The sequence below is a fragment of the Buteo buteo genome, chromosome 1, assembly GCF_964188355.1.
Source record: "Buteo buteo chromosome 1, bButBut1.hap1.1, whole genome shotgun sequence".
Taxonomy (NCBI): domain Eukaryota; kingdom Metazoa; phylum Chordata; class Aves; order Accipitriformes; family Accipitridae; genus Buteo; species Buteo buteo.
Window position 1 is genome coordinate 71902694 of NC_134171.1, and position 21012 is coordinate 71923705.

General features: G+C 36.0%; 1 protein-coding gene across 7 annotated transcripts in view; it reads left to right on the forward strand.

Annotated features, from left to right (window-relative positions):
- The window catches only part of CLGN (calmegin), a 33083-nt gene that overhangs the window by 3335 nt on the left and 8736 nt on the right, over positions 1-21012 (forward strand). For 3 of the 7 annotated variants that reach the window (XM_075036085.1, XM_075036077.1, XM_075036094.1), the window contains exons 2-11: positions 2448-2626; positions 3558-3628; positions 7411-7469; positions 10520-10661; positions 11463-11544; positions 14660-14852; positions 16679-16868; positions 17490-17603; positions 18219-18375; positions 19625-19840. In XM_075036085.1, the coding sequence (XP_074892186.1) occupies positions 2465-2626; positions 3558-3628; positions 7411-7469; positions 10520-10661; positions 11463-11544; positions 14660-14852; positions 16679-16868; positions 17490-17603; positions 18219-18375; positions 19625-19840 (1386 nt within the window). In that variant the 5' untranslated portion in view covers positions 2448-2464. Of the gene's footprint in view, positions 1-516; positions 582-2447; positions 2627-3557; positions 3629-7410; positions 7470-10519; positions 10662-11462; positions 11545-14659; positions 14853-16678; positions 16869-17489; positions 17604-18218; positions 18376-19624; positions 19841-21012 lie in introns of those variants that run through there. The other 4 variants (XM_075036103.1, XM_075036069.1, XM_075036116.1 and 1 more) reach the window with 3 other exon arrangements.

Sequence of the window (21012 nt, forward strand, 5' to 3'; positions counted from 1 at the left end):
GTTGAAAGATTTATTTTACATTTGAAGACTGTAGTGCTGGCAGAGTTCACAAAAGTAAAAGATGTAATGGCCTTGTTTAAAACCATCTTTGCCTGGCAATTGAGTGATAATTGTAGTTGTTCTTGATAACATATTTCAGTGTTTCTGGGATTATTTTAAAAGTGTGTTGAACGGTCAAAGGTCAAAAAAGTGTGCCTTCCCTTTCTGAAGGGAAAAGTAAGAGATATAATTGAAGACGGAATGAAACTAGGAATGTCGTAGGCTAGGATCAGGGAGTAGTGATAAGACTTGGCATGAATGAAGTGAAAGCATCAGGAGTTTTGGAAGGGAACTGTGTGGGAAGGTGGGTACTAATCTGATTTCTTGGATGCCCTTGCTAGTCTGTGTATGGAACAGAAGTGGATGGAGCTAATGACAGTCAAATTACAGATATGTAAGTGAAAGACAATTTGGATTGTACACAAAATACACCTGAAATGTATTGACAAAGAAAGATGTATCTCTTCATCTGCTTTAGGAGGAGACCACCTGCATGACAAAGGTGTTCAAAACTACACCATAAGACTGAATGTTCACATATGGTAAACTAATGACTTTTAAATCTTCAGAACAAGATTATTTTAAGTTCTAGAATTGACCAAGGAGGTCTATGAATTAACAATAACTGTAGTTTTTAACTAAAATTAAAAAAAAACAACCTAGTAAAATTGCAATAACTTCTGAGATGAGTCACTGTGTTAATAACTGAGAAAAGAGGGAACCACAGACTTGCTATCCTCAAGCAAAATACACAACAGGGTGAAAAGCCCCTCAAAGAATGGCATGGATTGTGGATAATTGTGGGGAAGAAAAACAAATGGTAACATAATTAATGTAGTTTTGTGGAAAACAGATGTTTGTCCCAAGAAGGGAGGCTTTTTGATGATTTTCTAATATTAACATAGTACTAGTGTGTGAAACACTTCTTTATGATACATTTTGGCTCTAAATATAGTCAGTGCAGTCAATATTAAATTAATAGATCTTAAAAGGAATGAGGAAAAAATAATTAGTTTTCTTTTTGGACATTTGTAGTACAGTCGTACTGGGATGTGGATTTTTTGTTTTAGCCCTGATACTGTTTGATCTCTCTCTCTCTGTTGCTTGATAGAAGTTGCAGATGTTATAAATTGAATGATAAATAATTATTGGTGCAATTCTAATGTTTGAATCACTTAGCAAATCTGGTAAAGCCAGGAAGGAAGGAAGGGACTCGCACTTCCAGTATAAGGTGATATCTTAAATTGCTGGAATATTTCTTACCAACTTAATCTCTAAAGAGTGGTGATATAACTTGCTTTCTCAAGTGAAGAAAGCACTTCAGTAGTAAAATATTTAGTATGACTAGTAGTGGCTAAAAGTAATGTAAGGTTTGAAAATGTCTTACAATAGCAAACTAAATATCAGTATTTGTCTTTCTTTTTAAACTTAACTGTGGAAAGAAATTAGTAAGAACCAAAGGACGAATACCTGTGCCGTGGTATCTAGAATCTGTCTTCCTCCTATTTCCAAATTCAGATAAAAACAAATTCAGAAAGAAGAATTTTTGGCAAGACCATTGAGGAAACTTGCACAGGCATGTGCTTGATAGTACACTGCTCCAAACCACTGGATACTCTAATATAGAACTGGATTTGTATGTGTTACAGATATGAAGTAAAAAATACTGGGCAACAATCTTTTCTATTTTGCAGCAGACTAGATTGAGAGGCTGGGGTAGTTACCTGCTATTGACATTCATACTTACACAGATTAAAGATTTTCAGGTTTCCCTGAAATTAGAAAGATATTTGCATTTTAGCTTAAACTTTTGTGCTTATTGGATCATTTGGAAACAGAAAATGTTTTCCAAAACAATCTTACACTTTCTTTTGACTTACAGCTGGAGTTGGTATAAACTCTGCACTCATCTAAATGTAGGCAGTGGAAGAAGAGCCAAGTACAAATGAGTAATTCTGGCAGTGGATAGTAATACGTCCTAAATCCATCAATTTTATTTTCCATAATGAAAGGGATGTTACTTTTTGCTACCCTGTAGAGACTGATTCAATTTGATTACTTGTTCAGGTTGTTAAGGAACGAGAAAAATAAAAGCAGTCTTAGTTCTTAAAAACACATATATACTGCAGTCAAATTCTTGCTAGATTTGTGGCCTGGCAAGGTAAGGGAACAGGCTACAAGCACTTCTGTAGGGGCAACAGGAAGGGAAAAAGAGTCTGAGTCAGGGCTGTGTGGTAAGAAATTTTTCAAATTAAGATATAGCACTTTACTAAAATATTATAGTTACAATACTTTGTGATCTTTATTTCTTATTATTTTAAGGTGGTTTTTCCTCTTGTGATCTGGGGTAGAGTTGAAATAGTATTGTTAATTTCCTTGCAACAATATTTAAAATTTAAAACTTTCAGTTCTTCGGATAACCAGGATGCACTTCCAGTGGGACTGGCTGTGCTTGGGTGCCCTGATAATCAGCTCAGTGACTGCAGAAATTGAAAACGAAGAAACTCTGGATGCAGATGTTGAAGTGGAGGATTTTGACAAGCAGTCTCAAGAAGCTGATGTTGACAGAGATAAATCTTCCCTAGAGGTAAGATTACAGAAGTCGTTAGTTAAAGCTTGTTTGATTATAAGACACGTAGTTATAACTACTAGAGAAATTGGTGGACAAATGCATTTAAAAAAGAGCAAGTTAACACACAGTTGACAGCTAAGTGGGTGTCAAACCCACCAGTCTGAGTTTCTCAGTTGCCGTATGTGACATGTAGGACAAGCTTAATAATGATTCTGCTGTGCCAAAGTGTAAAATCAGATCTCCTGCCTAAAATCAGATCTCCTGCCTGTGGTGGATAGTCATGAAGAAGGTTTTGCTAGTCTGTGCTTCACTCTAGATACAGAACCTTTTGTTGTAAGTCCTAACATGTCATTTCTAGAGCAGAAATCATTTTGGTCTTACTGAGATTTTGACTTCAGACCAGTTTCTTGATTTCATCAGTCACAGCTGTCTTTTGACACTGTCTTTATTCGCAGAAAATCATTCTGCATTTGTTATGCTGTACTTCGTAATAGATGTGGACAATATTGATAAATTATTTTTTCAACTTTTTCTTTTTACTGTGTAGCCCAACTGTAATGTGTCAAGTAGGTAGGAAAACAGAAGAATGGAAAACATGTATAGAAAGAAATAGGGAGGAAGCAGAGAATTGGTGCAAGCTCAGTAAATTTTCTGTGGTTTTGTTACACATACGATGTGTAACAGTACTTTAGTTACGAGCTTTGAACACAGGAAGCAATTTTTAAAATTCACAGATGTGAAATTGCTCACTGTTAGAGGGATGTGCCCAAACTGTAGAAATGAGAGGGGCGGGGGTGGCAGGGAGAGATGTTTTATGCTGCTAGATGTTTCTAATGAACAAAATCTGGTGGTCTGTCTGGGTGGACTACTTCTGGAGGTATGATAGAGTATTTAAAATGAAAAATTGTAATTTATGTTAGAGCGTGTATCTGTACATGTCTTTTAGGTTGTGTACCAGACTCCAAAGCCAACTGGAGAAGTGTATTTTACAGAAACCTTTGATGGAGTATTGGCTGGGTAAGTTTATGCCTTAAAATTACAAACTTTTACTTTCAGCAGTTTAACTTATAGTCACAGGACTTATTTTGTATTCATTTTTGTGCTAGTATCTTTATAAAAATTAATTTTTGCAGGGGTTAGAATTGGGAAGGCTGGTAATGCTTGCTCCAAATACATCATAATGTTAAGCCGGACAGTTAACATTTCAGGTATGTTGCTATTTTTTGTGTTTTAAGGAAGCTTTTAATAAACTCTGGGTTTGTGGACATTAAGAAAAATGATATAATTTAAAGATTTAGCCAGTTGAGTTTAACTAGCTGCAAGGTGAGGTGCATAGCCATTACACTGCAGTAGCAAACTCTTTCTTCCTCTTCACGTGCGCTCAGGCATGTGTAAGAAGGCAGCACCTTCAGCATTATAGATAAAACCTCTATTGGGGAAGACTTTTTTTAGCAGATTTTTTTTTTATTTATTGTATTGCTTCCCATACTTAATAAGAATTAGGTATTTAAGAGATTACTGAAGTGTTCCTAGGTAGCTTGACCTTACTGCACTGAAATTTTAGAAAAAACTTCAGGTTTATCTCAACAATTTTTAAGCCAGAAATTTTTGTCTTGTCTGTATCTTACAAGTTTTCTTCCAACAGTATGGCAATGTAAGGTGTAACTGCTACTGGGTGACTTGTGTTGCTCAGTGAAAAGCTGTGTATTGTGAGCTATAGTCAGTTGCCACCAATGCACTGTCAAGAAGGTGAATACAATATATTGCTATTTCTGGAATAGACTTACTCCTTTTAGTTGGAAAACAACTTGGCTTTCAGTCCTCTTTTTAACTCAGATGCAAACGGTGTAGAATATCAAGGAAAAACAAATTAGTACCATGTAAATGTTGTCTGTATGATCACTGACTTTTCTTTGTTGAATCAAGCCAGGTTAGCATACTTGTTACTGGCTCAAGTTAAATAAGTGTGCACCTGTTACCTGATCAGAAAGTAACTCCCCAAACACACAAAGCATGTTTAGAGAGGAGACATTGCTTCATTCTGTGTAGGGTGCAAGGTGGAAGATTTCCACAAATTGAGCACACCTATTGAGGTTTTTCAGTTCATACTTACACACTACAGTTAAAGCACCACACCTATCCAATACATATGTTCTGCCCAACTATTGCATATTCATTATGTTGAGCAAGCATGAGGTGTTGTTCTCTTGAGCAATCATCCTAGAGTCTTCTACACCTGCGTGGGGGGTCTCTTGTGGTCTTCGGTGGTCATTTGGGGAAGAATAGCCCTACTCCTTTTGTCCTTTTATGGTCATGAGTCATCTGAGGACACCAGGGTCTTTGTTTCTCTTTGCCAACCCCTCCTTTCTCAATGCGGAAGGAGGATGTATGTCCTTAATTAGCAAGACTGTGACTCTGAAATATCGGTTATCTGGTGCCTTGACTATTATGCAAACACTCCTTAAGCATTCTCTGTTGTAAGCAGAATGTTTAACTGGATAAGCTTTACCTTGAGTACACATAATCTAAACAATCCTTGAATAGCAAGCATACCACACTTCTAGTGTTTTAGTTTTTTTCTTTAAGCTATCACCGCCTTCTTATTTGTTAATCACTCTTCTGAAAGCTTGAGGAAACACATCCAGGTAGAATCTGTGAATGCAGTAGAAATCTCTATAGTGAGAGCTGGTGTGATAAGTTGTTAGAGTACTTTCTTGCTACAAGAAGAGCTTTTAAAGTGTGAAAGTCTCTGGTTTTTCATGACAAATCAGGTCTTGTTATTGGTTGGGGTTTTTTTTCCTGTACACTTTGATGCTGTTGAACAGAAGAGCTATCTCTTGATTTGTGAAGAATCATGAAAAAAGGTGTTTTCATATGTTACTAAAAGTTGATGGAACAAAAACTAACTCCTGTGAAGAGCCAGACAGAGAGGTGAAAGGAGATGCCATATGATACATTCATTAGGGTAGAATTTAACACTGCCTATTTTTTACTTCTTGTGAGAAGACTGAGATCCAACTACTGTCGGAGTGAGGTTATACCATCATAAGACATGTGTGTCTGTTGAGGATGCACGATTTAAACTGTAAACAAAATAACATGGTAGCAGGCACCAGCAACTTTTGTAAGATTGAATCTTACTCCCTTTTTTCCAATTGTTTCTAAACCGTTCTCTTCTGTAGAGTTACAGGGAACTTCAGGCCACTGAACATTAGTCTGTCATTACTCATCTTTTTTCATATTTTCTTATTTTTGTTACATGTTTAGACCAAATGTAGAAGGAAAATAAGTTAACAAGCTCCTGTCTTCAGTGTATCACTTGTCTTAATCATATTTCACTTGTAAATGTTAAGAAGTGTAATACAAAAGCAGTACTAATGATGACAGGAAAAATGATTAAATAGAAGGTGATAATGGTTGTTAAAAAAACCCAAACCCAAACAACTGAAAACCTTGATTAATAAATGCAAAATCTTGACTGGGATACTTGAATGATACCATTCATCCCAATTTCTAGCTTCGTTAGATCTGTTCAAAGATCAGTTTGTCTTCCTACTAAATCTAATATTCAAAGCTTTAGCTACAGTGCTTGGGTTTTTTTGGTCTAGCTGTACATAATTTACGTAAGAATAACAAGTATGGAACTAAGATGTATGAGTAAGTAAGCAGCATGTTGCCTTTCTTCCCAAAAATTGGGGAAAAGCATACATATAAATTGACTAGGTAAATCACCAGCATAGAGTAGCTTTTTTGAGAATGGGCCTTGAAAATCTTCTGCATGACTTGTAGAGGTGTTTTATTTCCTCATTGGTTTTTCTTCTGGTAGACCAAGGATCTAGTTTGCCATTTATACTGTGAAGCTTTTCCAGCATCTCTGTTAACCGTGAACTAATCTTGCTGAAATTCAAGTAGAAAAGATAAAGTATTCATTCCTGAAATACTCTGTGCAGAGGATCATTCAGAATGAATGAAAATAGTTCTTTACAGAATTAATCATGAGAATGTAGTATTGTAATTGATACAATGGAGAGTTCAGCGACACTGTTGGCTTAAGATATTCGTGTGCATGGCTCAGGATAGAACCACTATATGACCAGATGAGGGTGGACTGCCCTTTTTTCTTCCTTTTTTTCCTCCTCCCCCTCATACTCCAAATGAACACTTTGTGTATAGGGTATGTGCATATCTTTTTGGTAACCTCAGTTTGATAAGCTGAGTTTGCCTTGTTCATAGTGTCAAGCAGACCACGAACTTGTTTGCCCTGTTGGGATCCCCTGTGTGCAATACATTTGGAATCTGTTCAGTGCATAATTGCGTTTGTTGTTTGGACACTTGCACTTCTTCCCTTCATCCTCTGCTATGCATGTATACCATTACTGTCAGATAGTGTTAAGGTTTCTTTGGGTGATTTTTTTTTTCCTTTCCTTACCATATCAAAGGTTTAACACTTGAACCTTGCTCTTTTCCATGTATCCTTGATGTTAGATGTGTACATAATATTCTAACATTCTGCCAAACTCAGTTTGTATACAAAACAAGTTTATTCAGAATATTTGAATTACTTTAGAGTTATAATTGTATATTCATCTACATTCTGAGGAAGTATTTTGAAATGCTTTATTAGACTAACCTATTTTAATTTTTCTTTTCATGTTCTTTGAACTACACAGTGTTCCATGATGGTGTCAAAATTATTATCACAGGTTCACAGCCTAGAAGTGAAAGCTGTTTTTTCTGTGCTTATTAAGTAATACAGCTTTGCATAGATAGTTCAATGACTAGTACACTTTTTGGTTTAGGTGGGTGTTGTCTAAAACCAAGAAAGAAGACACGGATGATAACATTGCTAAATATGATGGTAAGCAGTTCTAATGTTTACTTCCACTATATAATTTCTGATGTTCTGTTGCTCTTTGAGAAATAACTACCCTTTACACTGAACTTACCTTTGAAAACCTAGATGACATAGGTCAAAAATGTTAGTTTGTATAATGACTGTAATCCTGAAAACGAGATGTGAAATGTTGCTAGTTGGGTTACTTAGCATTAAGATAATTTTTTTTTTGTCTTCCCAACGATCTATTGCAATGAATGATACTAGAATACCCTCTGGCATCTGAATATTCAGTATTGATTGTTTATGAGTAGTGCTTCTTGAGAACTACCCTCTCTGAAATCATGTCAGACACCACTTCAATTTCAGTTGTTAAACTTGTTTCTAAAAGTGACGTGTTCCATGTTGCTGCATCTGTCCTACTGATTCATGGGTTGGTCTCCCAGTCTAGTCTCTGAAACAAAAAAGTTAAACTGAATGATGTTTTTCTTTAAAATACTTTTTCAGATTGTCTGTGCTTGAATGTAGGGTTCTCCAGTGGTGGTTCTACAGTTTATTCTTACAGTAGTCTAAAAAAAATTTGGGAAATAATAATGAAAAAGTTATTTTGATGGTTTTTATCATTGGGGTTTGCACTTGACTTATAAATTCCTAGGCTAGAATTGCCTGCTTGAATGTAATTTTAAACTGTGTGACAGATCTGTGGCAATAATTTTGCAACCTGAATTTATTTCATTCAAGAGAAAGTGGGGAGAACAGAAAAAGTTTCTGCTGCAAAAGAAAAGTATTTGCTACTGCTCTTATGTCAAATGAAATCAGTTAATGTTAATGGAAAGTGGTAAGCAAACATAACTTGTAGGGCTTCGGTGTGCAAAACAGTACAGAACAGATGTTTTTAGGTTTAGCAGTTACCAGAAATAACTGGTAAAAATAAAGACATTGCAGATGAGATATCCATACAGATGAGATGCTTCTAAGCACTGACTCTGATTACTTGGCCTCGTATTAGATAGAAATTGTCTCATGTCAAAACAGTTGTATTTGCTTAAAGTCACCCAGACAATTCAACATTAACGAAGCCTGGTGAAAAGACCTTTTTTAACTATTTCCCAATTTAATTTTTTTTTTTGGTCTTGTTTTGCCTGGCATTATTGCTTGGTCTTGGTTTCCAGGAATGAACACTACTGAAGAGAAGGGAATTTTCCTCCCTTCTGTTTAGCAGACTAGAAGAAACTAGGGATTTGTTGTTGACGTGCGTATCTGCCCTTCCTTAATGACCTTTCACAAATCGCACTTCAGTTGAATAAAAGTAAATAGCTGTTTTGTTTGGATTTCATGGGTTATGAATCTTCTCTAAAACACATGCTGAAGAACTCACTACATTTTCTTCTTTTTGTTCATGTTGACACAGGCTTTTTTCAAGATTACAGTGAATTGTAAAAGCAGTCTTTCTTTTGTGCTGTATTCATTTCTGGAAAAAAAAAATCAGTGATTCTTATGCTGCTGATCTCTGAGAAAATATAACTGCCCTTTTAGAAATCTTGTTCTTTGGATATTGCCCACATGTGTAATCAAATGTATTTTTCCGAAATGTGGAGAATTTATATTTGTATAATCTTTTCTTTTTAAAGCTGTAGGCTTGTTTGTTTGTCTTTAAGGTCAAATCTGATAATTCTTGGAAAGACTTTGTGGGGGGGGAAGCTTCATCTCTTGTGATTAGATTTGACCTGGAAGATTCTAATTCTATATAAGCAGGAGGGGAAGAACCATGCAGGTATCTGGCTTATACAGTGCCTTGTGACTGATGTTTTCTATGTGACGATGGTAGGAATAAATCTAAAATCTGGAGAACTATTTTATGTTCCTCTAGGCATCGTGGGATACCAGTCTAAAGATAAGATCTACAATATTAAAGTTTTCTTGTAGATTTCTGTAAATTTGAGAAGAGCGAGGAATAATGTACACTTTACATGTACCATCTTTAAAATACTGAAAGCTAACATTATCTTAATTGACTAGAACTAATACCTTTTTGGTGAAATGGGAGAGTGGGCTTATGTGTAGAGTTATGCATATCCAAAGTGTAGGCATCTCTTTAATTATCTGCCAATTTCTTAAGGCTGAAATAGATTTTTACCAAAAAACCTCATTAAATATGAACCAGAGTTTTGAAACAGTCTCTATACTAGCAATGCAAGCATTAGGCTTGAATAAAATTACATATCTAAAATTTATTGATTCTTTCATACAATATTGCAATTAAACAGAAATCCAGTGGATATTCACACTTGCTATAAGTTTGTGCAATAACCTTAATTAAATTTTGTGATGTAAAAACATTTTATGTTTAAATGTGTATGTTTTTCTATTAAATTTCACTGTTTTATGGTAGATTATGGTAAGGATGTGGTTATTTCCTACTTTGGACTCCATGGCTGGCTTTCTTTTTTTTAGTTGGAAAACTCTGTTTTACACACAAAACTGAGATTTTGATAATTTTCTTTCTTTTGGCTATAACAGTTACGAAACTAGGATTTTTACTGCTGTAGAAACAGCTACTTGGGGAAAGAAAACAAAAAGTTTGTCACTTTTGTTACAACTGCTTGTGCTCTTTTTCCCTAAGCTTGCTTTCTTCCTTGCTGTCTGAGCCAGAACATTGGGTTAGATGGATCTTTGGCATGACACGGTTCTTATTTTATCATCTTAACTGGAGCTAGAATTCTAGCGGTTTGTAATTCTTGAAAAGTGCTGGTTAAAACACTCGTGTCACTGATTTGATAGAAAGATGTGAGAGCAAATTTGTGTGTTGTGACTGTTTTTTTTGTATTTGAGTGCTGTAGAGCAGTTTGGGGAAGTGTAAGCTAGACTTAAGTAATGTTTTGTATCCACAGTAGAATTACCAGTAATGAATTGTATGATTATTGTTTAACTTCTTTGACATTAGGTGTCAAGATTTCTTCCCTACTTTGGCAACTAGTCTTTATCTAAAGTTAACGCTTTGCTTTCAACAACGCTATGATTTCTTTACTTCAGTCTACGCTTTTTTTCAAAGACTCTGTGTGTGTGTGTTTTAGGAAGATGGGAAGTAGAAGAGCTGAAAGAAAACACAGTGCCTGGAGATAGAGGATTAGTGTTAAAATCGGTGGCAAAGCATCATGCAATATCAGCTATGCTAACAAAAGCATTTATTTTTGATAATAAACCTTTGATTGTTCAGTAAGTAATCCCTCAGACTTTTTACTTAATATTTATTATTATTAAAATCTTTAAGTCAAAGTAATGTGAATCCCTGTAGAAAAATACTGACTTCTGTGTAGCATTGCCTTATCGTATCCAGAGCTATCAGAACTGTAAGTGTGAATGATTTAATAATCAAGTAAGATTGTAGTACAAGTGTTAAGAAGTGATATTTAAACTCTCTTGAAATATTTTTGGACAGAAATCTAATATTTTACAAGATTGCTGAAAAAGCTAATTAATTTTCAGTCTTGTTCTATAAAGGTCTAACTCATATGTAGTTTCAGTACAGTGTTTTTCCACTTACAGAATACTGCAGTGTAGCTCCATAAAAGCAACTTGAATCTCGAACATGTTATAGCAGTATTAATGATGATGAGCACCATGGCAATAGGACTCCTTTTTTCTGATACTTAGATTTGCTTTGTTGTACTTAGAGACATAGCCAGATGACTCCTCTGGCTAAATTCAGTGTGTCATACTGGCAGTTTCAAAGATGGCACAATTTTTCTAGAACACCTGCCCATTTCCACTTCACTTTGATGTTTGCATGTTGGTTGATACCACCTTGAAACTTTCCTTACTGGGGATACCAACTGTAGCAATTGCTACCACAGTGGTTTTTGACTGACATAGCTGCTGTATTAGCTTGTGTGGCAATTAAAACCTTTTGCTCATGTAGAAATGTTTTGACAGTAGTGACTAATGCACAGTCTTAATGTATTCGTAATTAGAACTGCAAAGTTAATTTGTATTTGTTTTAACTTGCTCTTTGCGCAGATATGAAGTGAATTTTCAAGAAGGCATTGACTGTGGTGGTGCATATATTAAACTTCTCTCCAGTAGTGATGACTTGAATCTGGTATGTAGCATTACTTAACATTTGCTATTAGTTGTTCATTTGAGGAATGCATAATTGTTCTTGTGAAATGCCAATAAGTTAATTCCTAATGCATCCTAAATTCTTAAAAGCTTCCCAAATGTTTAAGCAGAAGACTGGGCAAGATGATAATATACATATCATTTATTATATATACGCAAAACCTTTGGAGTTGTGCATTTTTTTACTGGTGGAATATTTGATAATGTTATTTTTGTTATAATTTCCATTTATTTTAATGAAACTTGTAGGTAATGTAAAACTTAAGCTATTAAGATCTCTATTCACACAAGAAATCTCAAAATGTGAATTTCAGAAGACTAGAATGAAGAGTTTGCTGTGAGTAGCATACTCCTCTTAGTTCTGCACTTATGTCTTATGTCCAGGATAAAGGACTTTTGTGTCTGTTTAGTCTGACTTTCTGCAATAATAGAAGCCACAGAATCTCAACTTGTAACTTGCGAAACAATTTTTTTACTGCATGGCATACAACATGGCATCTTAGAACCATGACTCGGATTTAGAAACTGAAAGTGATGGAGAATCTCTGTTCCCAGGAAAAGGTCTGAATGACTAGGTGTGAAAAATTAGTAAGTGCCTTAGTATGTTGGACCATTTTGTAGATTGTTTCTCAATACATTGATGTGGACTTGCCTGCCATTTCCAAACTTGTCTGCAAAACTCTTTATTACTATGCCAACACAGTCAGGTATTTCTTAAAATGCTGCCTGTTCTAGCCAAGTCTCAGTTCTGGCACATGTGAACTGGTTGTTTCCACTTTTAATATTTCTGCCACTACACTGGGATGTAGATATAAGCTGTCTAGCCTGTGATGGAGGATATTTTAGCAACTCCTTTTCTTTTTTTTTTCTTCTTTTTTTTTTTTCATTCAGAACTAGCAGTGAATTGTGGCCTGGGAGCTTGTGCAATGCAAATGTTGTGTTGACAGAGTAGGGATGGCTGATACATACAATGGTTCCTGCAGCTGCTTTGATGGGACCTGGTGCTTTTGGTACATAGCAGCAGTTACAGAATAGGATTACTCATTTGGACAGACTTGAAATAACCAGTGTGGATTCAACATGTTACATCATGAGCTATGAGGAACTTATGTTGACTCAGCAGTACAAACATGAAGTGATAACAGTACTTCCAATCCTGAAGCAGGTTGCTGTGGCCACTTAAAAGCTGACTACCCTAAGTGCTACAGGTTTGTGGCTAATTGGTGGTGTTGAGCCAATATTCAGTAGCATAGTGACAGAAGTGTGCGAGGCAATCAGAATTACAACCTGTATAGATAGGCTATGGAAGTTTTTGGGTTTGAGATGCATCAGGCTATGCAATTTGCTCACTAAGATTTGGTAAGCTAGAAAGGCAAGTTGACGGGAAAAACAATAGGGAAAATAGTCTGGAAAAAACTTCTAACAGAAATGTGGGCAGAATTCATCATTTCGTCTCTGGGTAAGACTTCACATCTGTGCTTTTATCCCTGAGATGTCTGTGCCTACTGCTGCTGCCTTGACCCATGAGGCCGTAACCTTGACTTTCAAGTACTGAGGAGAACAGCAGTGAAGTGTGATGCCCTGTGCATGTGCAAAATGAAGAGGAGATTGCTCAGGACAGGCTCAAGACATTGCTTGACCTGACCTGCAAACCAGCAGTCAGGAGGAGCCCCTTAGCGGGACTCTTCATGAGATATAAGGGATAATATGTACCTCTGCAGGAGTCTAGGAGATGGCAACGTGCATAAGAAGTTGCTTACATTTGTAAGATGTATTAGTAAAAGCTTTAGTGCAACTGTCTAGTGCTCTTCCTTTTTCCTAAAATTTATATGCCAGTGTGTGTTTTATGCTCAAGTAACTTGAGTACTAATAGGTAAGTATTAAAAATGCTGACTGCAGGAAAGCAAGTAGAGGCATGACATATTTCATAATGGAAAAATGTGGAAATGATAGTAAAACTGAGAAGTTTTACATTTTAAAAGAAGGTATGAGACCAAGATATTCAGCTCAATTACATATGAAACTGTAATTCTCCAGTATCTGTCATCTTACTAGAAGGTAAACCAGAAGAGTGCAAATGCAAAATTTGCCTGTTTGTGGCTTGGCTCATAATTAATCCTGTACTGTTTTTGGAGTTTCACTGGATGTGTGATGAGGTAACTTAAGAGTCAATGTTCTCTCTTTCTTGTTTGGTTTTTTTTAACTTCAAAATTGGACATGTCTCAATGCTGTGTATATGCTTATTGCTATTAGAATAGTCAGTTAATTATTGTTAATTCTTAGCAGTGACATTTTCCTAAGACTGTTGACTGTTGTAAAAGGGACCAAACTTAAAATACATGCACTTCTGTAGTGCATAAAGTGAAAAAGTTTTACTTTGCATTCAAAAAATTTTAAAAATACAGACTCATTTCAAACAATACATTTATGTCAGAATGTATCTTTCAAGAAGAATACTTCCAGGAATCAAGTGGTCGTCTTCCTTCAAGCAATTGCTTAAGAATATAAGGCAGCATGTTACTGTGTATTCCAAATACAAAAAAATCATATAAATAGTTGAAAAATACTGACATATCTAAACAGCTTACTGCAGCATACTGTGAAGGAGAATAACTATATCTGATATTTTCAGGGTGGTTTGTTGTTGTTTAATGTGGAGCAAGATGACTGATAAAATACTGGATAATAATATCCTGGTTTTTATCTTTATTGAAAAATAAAATTGATATGAAGATCAGTAACTAGTTCCCTTCCATCTTAGTGTAATGTTTGTAGAAGGTTGTTGATATTTGGGTGTTTTGATTTGTGATAGGCATTTCCACTTAACATAAGGGTAAGGTCTAAATAAATATATTCATCTTCCCTTGGAAGAGGCTGAAGTGATCTCTACGGTTAGGCAGTTCCCTGAGAATAGAGAGCACGCAGCAACTCAAGAGAAGTGTTCAATTCCTTTCATGATTTACCCTACTAGTTTTCAGTTACCTTTCAGAAAAAGGTAACTATGCTGTATACCACAGCATCAAGGAAAAGAAGTATCCAAATTGATTTCATAAACTGTACAGTATAACACATGCTTAGCTTTCTTGCTTCTACAGGAATACTTTTTTGACAAAACACCTTATACTATTATGTTTGGACCAGATAAATGTGGAGAAGATTACAAACTACACTTTATCTTCAGACATAAGAATCCTAAAACTGGAGAATATGATGAAAAACATGCAAAACGTCCTGACGTTGACCTAAAAAAATTCTATTTGGACAAGAAGACTCATCTATATACTCTTGGTATTGTTTCATTCTTATAAGTTTAAATTGGAAAGGAGAGATTAAAAATGTGTTTCTGTCCACTGAAGCTTTGTATTTGAGTCTGCTCTTTTGTTTGTAATAGTCTGTTAATTCTGAGGGGTGGTTGCTTAATGATTTGGGCTTAAATGATTTAATGACTGGGCTTAGCTGCAGGACATAAAAGTGGCTTTGAAATGCTGCTGTTTAATATGCAATTGAGGAAAAAAACATATCAGCCCTGGCCAGCCTTCAGCGTGAAGAATTGATGAATACTTTCTGTACTTAAGATAAAAGTATTTTCATTAGGATATTAAGACACACAACTGTCCGATATTCTAGGAAGGCGTCAGAGTTCACAGGAATTCAGTTAAATCTGCAGCCTGCTGCACACAAGTTTTCTCCACATGTTAAGACTTCTCACTGACACCTGCATCTGCAGCAGCGTGCGTGAACAGATATGTTACCACATTCTCTGAAGATGAATGAATGTGGGCTGGTTTTAATTCATGTGACATCTCTTTCTGTACCCATGAACAGTATAGCAGAGATGAAAGCTTAACTTCTTACTGCCCCCCCTTTTCTAATTTCTGAGGAAGAATAAACAATCGGAGAAGAATGGGCTAATCTGTGGCATACTGTACATCCAGCAAAATTGACTGTACTTTTGAACTTCCATTGAATAATAATGGAAGGCATATTCAACTCCTATGCCATGGTAAAACTTACTGGTTTTTAAAATAGATTACAGTAGTGGGCCATAGCAAACTTTCACTTTTAGATAATAGGAATAAATGAAACAAAACACTGTTCTTGTGGTAAGGGAATGCATGTGTTCCTGTATTTGGGCTGTTCATTAGAAATTATGATTAAACTCAGATTGCATTTATTCTGTTAAACTTGTTCAAATAGACTCCATAGAGCTGTGTGATTCTAATGCACTATGTGACTGATAACAGAAGTTTAAAAATAAATTCTTTGTATTGTATCTAAAGTGATATGGGGGGTTAATTTTTTGCATTTATGGATATTTTAATACTGCTGAAAACTCTTAGGCTGCAAGAGCTCTGGTTTTCATCACCCATCTTTATAAAACTGTCATAAAAGTGGAATAGTATTTACTTTGAATTAATAGTCTTTGTTGTGTTGAATGGACACTCGAATATACTTGTTAAGCACTTAAAAATGTGCTTGCTGGTTATAGAAATGGATCTGGATACAATGTCTGTTACTGAGTCTGACACTGCTCAGTTCTGTGACCCTGGCTTCTCAGTTACAAACGTTTAAGTATTTTAGCTAGTGTGTGAAGAGAATTTTCTGTATTTGCAGTCTGGCATTTGAGAGAAATGGCTGTTGGATTTGAATCTGAGAGAAAATATTGCTTTGATGATCCTTCAGCTGTGTTACTGATGCAGTTCTTGTTTCCATGCTTTCAAGTGTGAAATTGTAATGTAGTAGCAGAGATGCCTTTTGGGGCAGAGGTTTGTCTTTCATTGTCTGTGTTTTTAAATAAAAAAAGCAAAATTTTGGCCAAGTGGTAGGTTTTTGAAAAATCTCTTAGAATGTGCTTGAATGTGTTTCAGCAATTGAATTTGCTAGAGGTTTCATTTTTCGGGGCCTGGTGACTGTGGGGATGTATGACCAGCATAACTTTAATGTTTTGTGTCCAGATCCAGTAGCTGGGTGGGGAGTCTGTCTCCTGCTCTGCTAGTGAGGATCCTGTTTGCTGTTATTTGTCTAAGTCTGTGCTTATTTTATAGGTTTTGGTTAAAGATATTTGTAAAATGAATGCTTCCCTTATTTCTTTAATACAAATTTTTTCAATTTAGTGCTAAAACCAGATGATACCTTTGAAATATTAATTGACCAATCGGTTGTCAGTAAAGGAAGTCTTCTCGAGGATATGGTTCCTCCAGTAAACCCTCCCAAAGAAATAGAGGATCCTAGTGATAAGAAGCCTGACGATTGGGATGAGAGACCAAAAATACCTGATCCAAATGCTGTCAAACCAGATGACTGGTAAGGAGAACCTTTTTGTCTCTGATACCTCTTACATGCAGGTTATTAATTAGAAAGATCTGACTGGTTTTATTTTGGTTTTTTGCTAGTGACAATTGGGATATGTTTTACTACTAAAAGCACTAAAGTTTGAAAACACAATTGAGGTGGGTACAAGGATCTGGTCATCTTCTAAGGAAAGAAGTAATTGTGCTTATTGCTGATTTGTACCCTCCGTGATTGCAATTAATAACTAAGATAACTATAGCTGAAAGATTAGGAAGAGGGTTGGGGTTTTTTCATCATATAGTCTTAATTTCAATTTGGTGATTTCTGTTTTCTTCTGTGTGAAGTACTGTTCATACAGCAACTCAGGAATAGGGAAAAACTTAATGGGAAGACCTGACTGACACCTGCCAGTTAATGACAGCAATTTCTCAGCTTAGTAGTGCTTTGAAACAATGTAAATATAATTCAAATATTTATAAACAGATAATTGGATGTCTTAATTGTCATGATCAGTGTGTCTAATTCTGTTGTGCCTTTGAAAATCATCCCTTTCATGCCAGTTACAGTCTTCTGAACAGAACATTGGTTCGATGTCAGGCTGCTGTATTTTCTAACATAAGTCTGTAATTGAAGGGATGAGGATGAGCCTTCCAAAATAGAAGATTCTGATGCTGTTAAGCCTGAGGGATGGCTTGATGATGAACCACAGTATGTTCCAGACCCTAATGCAAAAAAACCAAAGGACTGGTAAGAACTTGATCAATAAGTGCAGATTGTTAACGTATCTTGTAGATAAGCCTGCCTATTCTCTGTGGCAAATTGAGTTGTGGATCAGAAGTCAATCCAAATCTCATTGCCATGAGGTAGTTGGAATGTGTAAGGTATGGCCAAATACTTGTTGTTTGGGTGGCTGCTTTCAGAAAAACTCAAACATGTCCATTGCCTTTTGTTTTCTGAAGATATATAGACAAAAACAGAATATGAAGGACCCCTTGGAAAGAATTTGCTATGATGTTAAACCATGAAACAATTTAAGTTGGTAACTTGAAATCATCATATAATAGTCTCAGAGGGATCTCTAAGCATCTTATGGAGAAGTGTTTCAAGCTGTATGCAGATGCAGGATATAATTGCATTCAATCATGCTGTGGTAGTTATGAACATGTGACATTAAAAAAAAAAAAAGGGTGTATCACTCCTTAAAGAAAAAAGTGTTTATACTGTTAGGTAAAGTTCTGTGAGCTGGTCAAAATTCTAAGGTTGTTATAGCAAAATGTGTATGGACCCTGAGTTCAGACTGACTGCTAGTGTTGAGACCAGTTCGATCTCAAATCAGTTGTTTGTAATTTTTTTTTTCTGAAGGGATGAAGAAATGGATGGGGAGTGGGAAGCCCCTCAGATCCCTAATCCAAAGTGTGAGACTGCACCTGGTTGTGGACACTGGGTGCGTCCCATGAAGAATAATCCAAACTATAAAGGAAAATGGAAAGCACCTATGATAGATAATCCTAACTATCAGGTAATAGCAATATTGTAGGTCATTGTTTAAAGGTACAGGCTTCAACAGAGCAGGCAAGTCAAAGTAGTATATTTATCCAGGCTTTTTTACAGTATATTCATGTTTTAGAATGAGTCTGAATACCCTCACTAAACATTTTGAGCTTTTTTATATTTAATTTGCTTCTCTTTTTCTTTAAGTATACTGGAAAATAGAAATGCTTCCTGTATTAAAACAATTTCTCTGTTAAAAGTTGTTTTTGCAATGTTTTGCACTGGTATCACTTATTTAATATGCTTTGTAGAATTTTATTCTGAATTACATTGTCATTTAATGAAATATTTCTCTTTTTTATTGGGGTTTTAAGTGTGGGTCTTCTAAATGAACAAATTTTTTTAATTAAAAAAAATGAAACCTTTCAGTAAGCAGATTGATTTACTAGTCTAATTTTAGTGGAAGCATAAATTTTCGATAATTAAATTCCCCTCCTCCCTTCTAGATATAAGAGGTAATCAGTTGGATATTAGAGTTACTTTGTATTAATTATGGCTGGGAAGTACTTGAATCTGGTTTCTTTGAGCTTAAGATCCTAAGCATATTTGTAAACAAAATTTGGCTCTAATTTGCACAGATATCATAAGGCTGAATTTTCCTTCCCTAAAACTTTCCCTAACATTTCTGGTTACAGTAGCTGTCAGTTTATATATATATCCTGGAAGGGACTATGTGGATCACAGGATGTAGTTCCCCTGCAGTCTTAGGCCACCAGACAACAGATGCTTACCTCAGAAGATTCCACCACTGGCCACAAAATACTGACCAGTGCCCTTAGAAAAATGTATATGCTATACTGATGAACAAAAGCCAAAATAATATATTACTCAAGGATAGACTAGAGGAAGAAGTGATACCTATGTCTTAGTTTCCTGCAGTATTAGGAAATTTGTTTCCTAGACTTACTCTAGGAAGTATACAAAGATTGTGCTTGGAGTCACCAGTACCAGGAAGAATGGAGATACTTTGTACAGTTATTACTGTAACCCTATATGGACAAAAAAATAAGTTTTAAGAGGTCTGCCCTAAGCCAGAAAATTGAGACCCATCTGCCAAGATCCTATAGGCTATTTCCAATTCTGTTTTTATGTAGGTTAAGCTCTACTGCTTATCTTTTTAAATAGTTGGGAAGTTCTAATAATTTTAAAATTTGTTTCACAGTTTGTTTTGTAGTGAGGTACAGGTAGTGTGATTACATTTTGTTTTTCTTTAAAAGGGAATCTGGAGCCCTCGGAAAATACCTAACCCAGACTATTTTGAAGATCTTCACCCATTTGAGATGACCCCTGTCAGTGCTGTTGGTTTAGAACTCTGGTCCATGACATCTGATATCTACTTCGATAACTTCATTATATGTTCAGAAAAAGAAGTAGCAGATCGTTGGGCAGCAGATGGCTGGGGCTTGAAGAAACTAGTAGCAAGTGCTAATGAGGTATAAACTTCACTATGTTCTCGGTAGCCAAAAGTCGTGAGGAAGATGTGCTGTTGGAAGAATTTTCTGTCAGTTAATGCTGACAGAATATTAATTTGTCTGCAATTAATAGTCTTGCTGAGTAACTATGATAGGTTTTTTCTCATAGTTTGGCTTTTTACCTTTCCCAGATCAATATCCTCTTGAGATTAAAAGGGTACAACATTTTACTTAAACACCCAGCGAGAAATTGGCTTCACAGTTAATGAGTCTTCTGCTGTTCACAGTGATACTAGAAATTCAGTACCTGTCAGCGAATGGAAGCTGAGTTAGTTATACTGAAAGACCTCTTTTTTTTTTTTTCCTTTTTTCTTTTCACTTGTGGTTAACTCCATTATATATATTCTTTAGATGTTTCCCTCTCATGAGGAATGGATAAATAGTCATGTGTTTTTTCTGTTTAATAATATTAGGCCTTTGGCTGTTTGGATGTATATTATGCAGCTCTGAAAATAGTGCATGTATGTTTATGGAGCTGCATTTGTTCCTCTGTTTCTATGTGTGTGTCCGCATTTTGCTTGCAAACTGCACTTGGCCAGCTGCCACAGTTTTTTCTAGATCTCTTTCCTATATTGTAGGATGAACTTGTCCTGACATACGGGATCGTGAGCCCCTCTAGTGGCTGCCTTTACTGACTACAGTTTCTTTCTAACAGTCCTGTATTTTCTTTGCTTGAGTGGCAAGAGCAGGCCTGCAGTTGTGGGAAAGAAATGGTGGGTTGGTGGCAAGTGCGGCCCATTCCTGACAGCTGCTGTTTCCCACAGGAGGAGCAAGTAGCAACAGCATATCTGCCCATGCAATTAGGAAAGCCACCTCCTCCCACAACCTTGCCCTTTTCTGACATGTTTGGGTTTATGTCTGGACCTGCACTTATACCTGTACACACAACAGCAAAAAATATTCCCTTGAGTCCCCTCACTCCAGCGTGCCTCTCGAACTTCCTACCTTAGCTGATGTATCCTTTCCAGAGATCTTACTGGACCAGGCACTTCCCTACCTACCTCTACTGTATAAGTCAGAACTGGGCTGGGAGGACAGTCTACTCCCTGAATAAATGGCTGTCAAAGGAGAGAACGTGGTAGTACAGATGGAGCAAGACATTGCTCTTCAGGAGGCTGGCTGCTGCTCTGAGG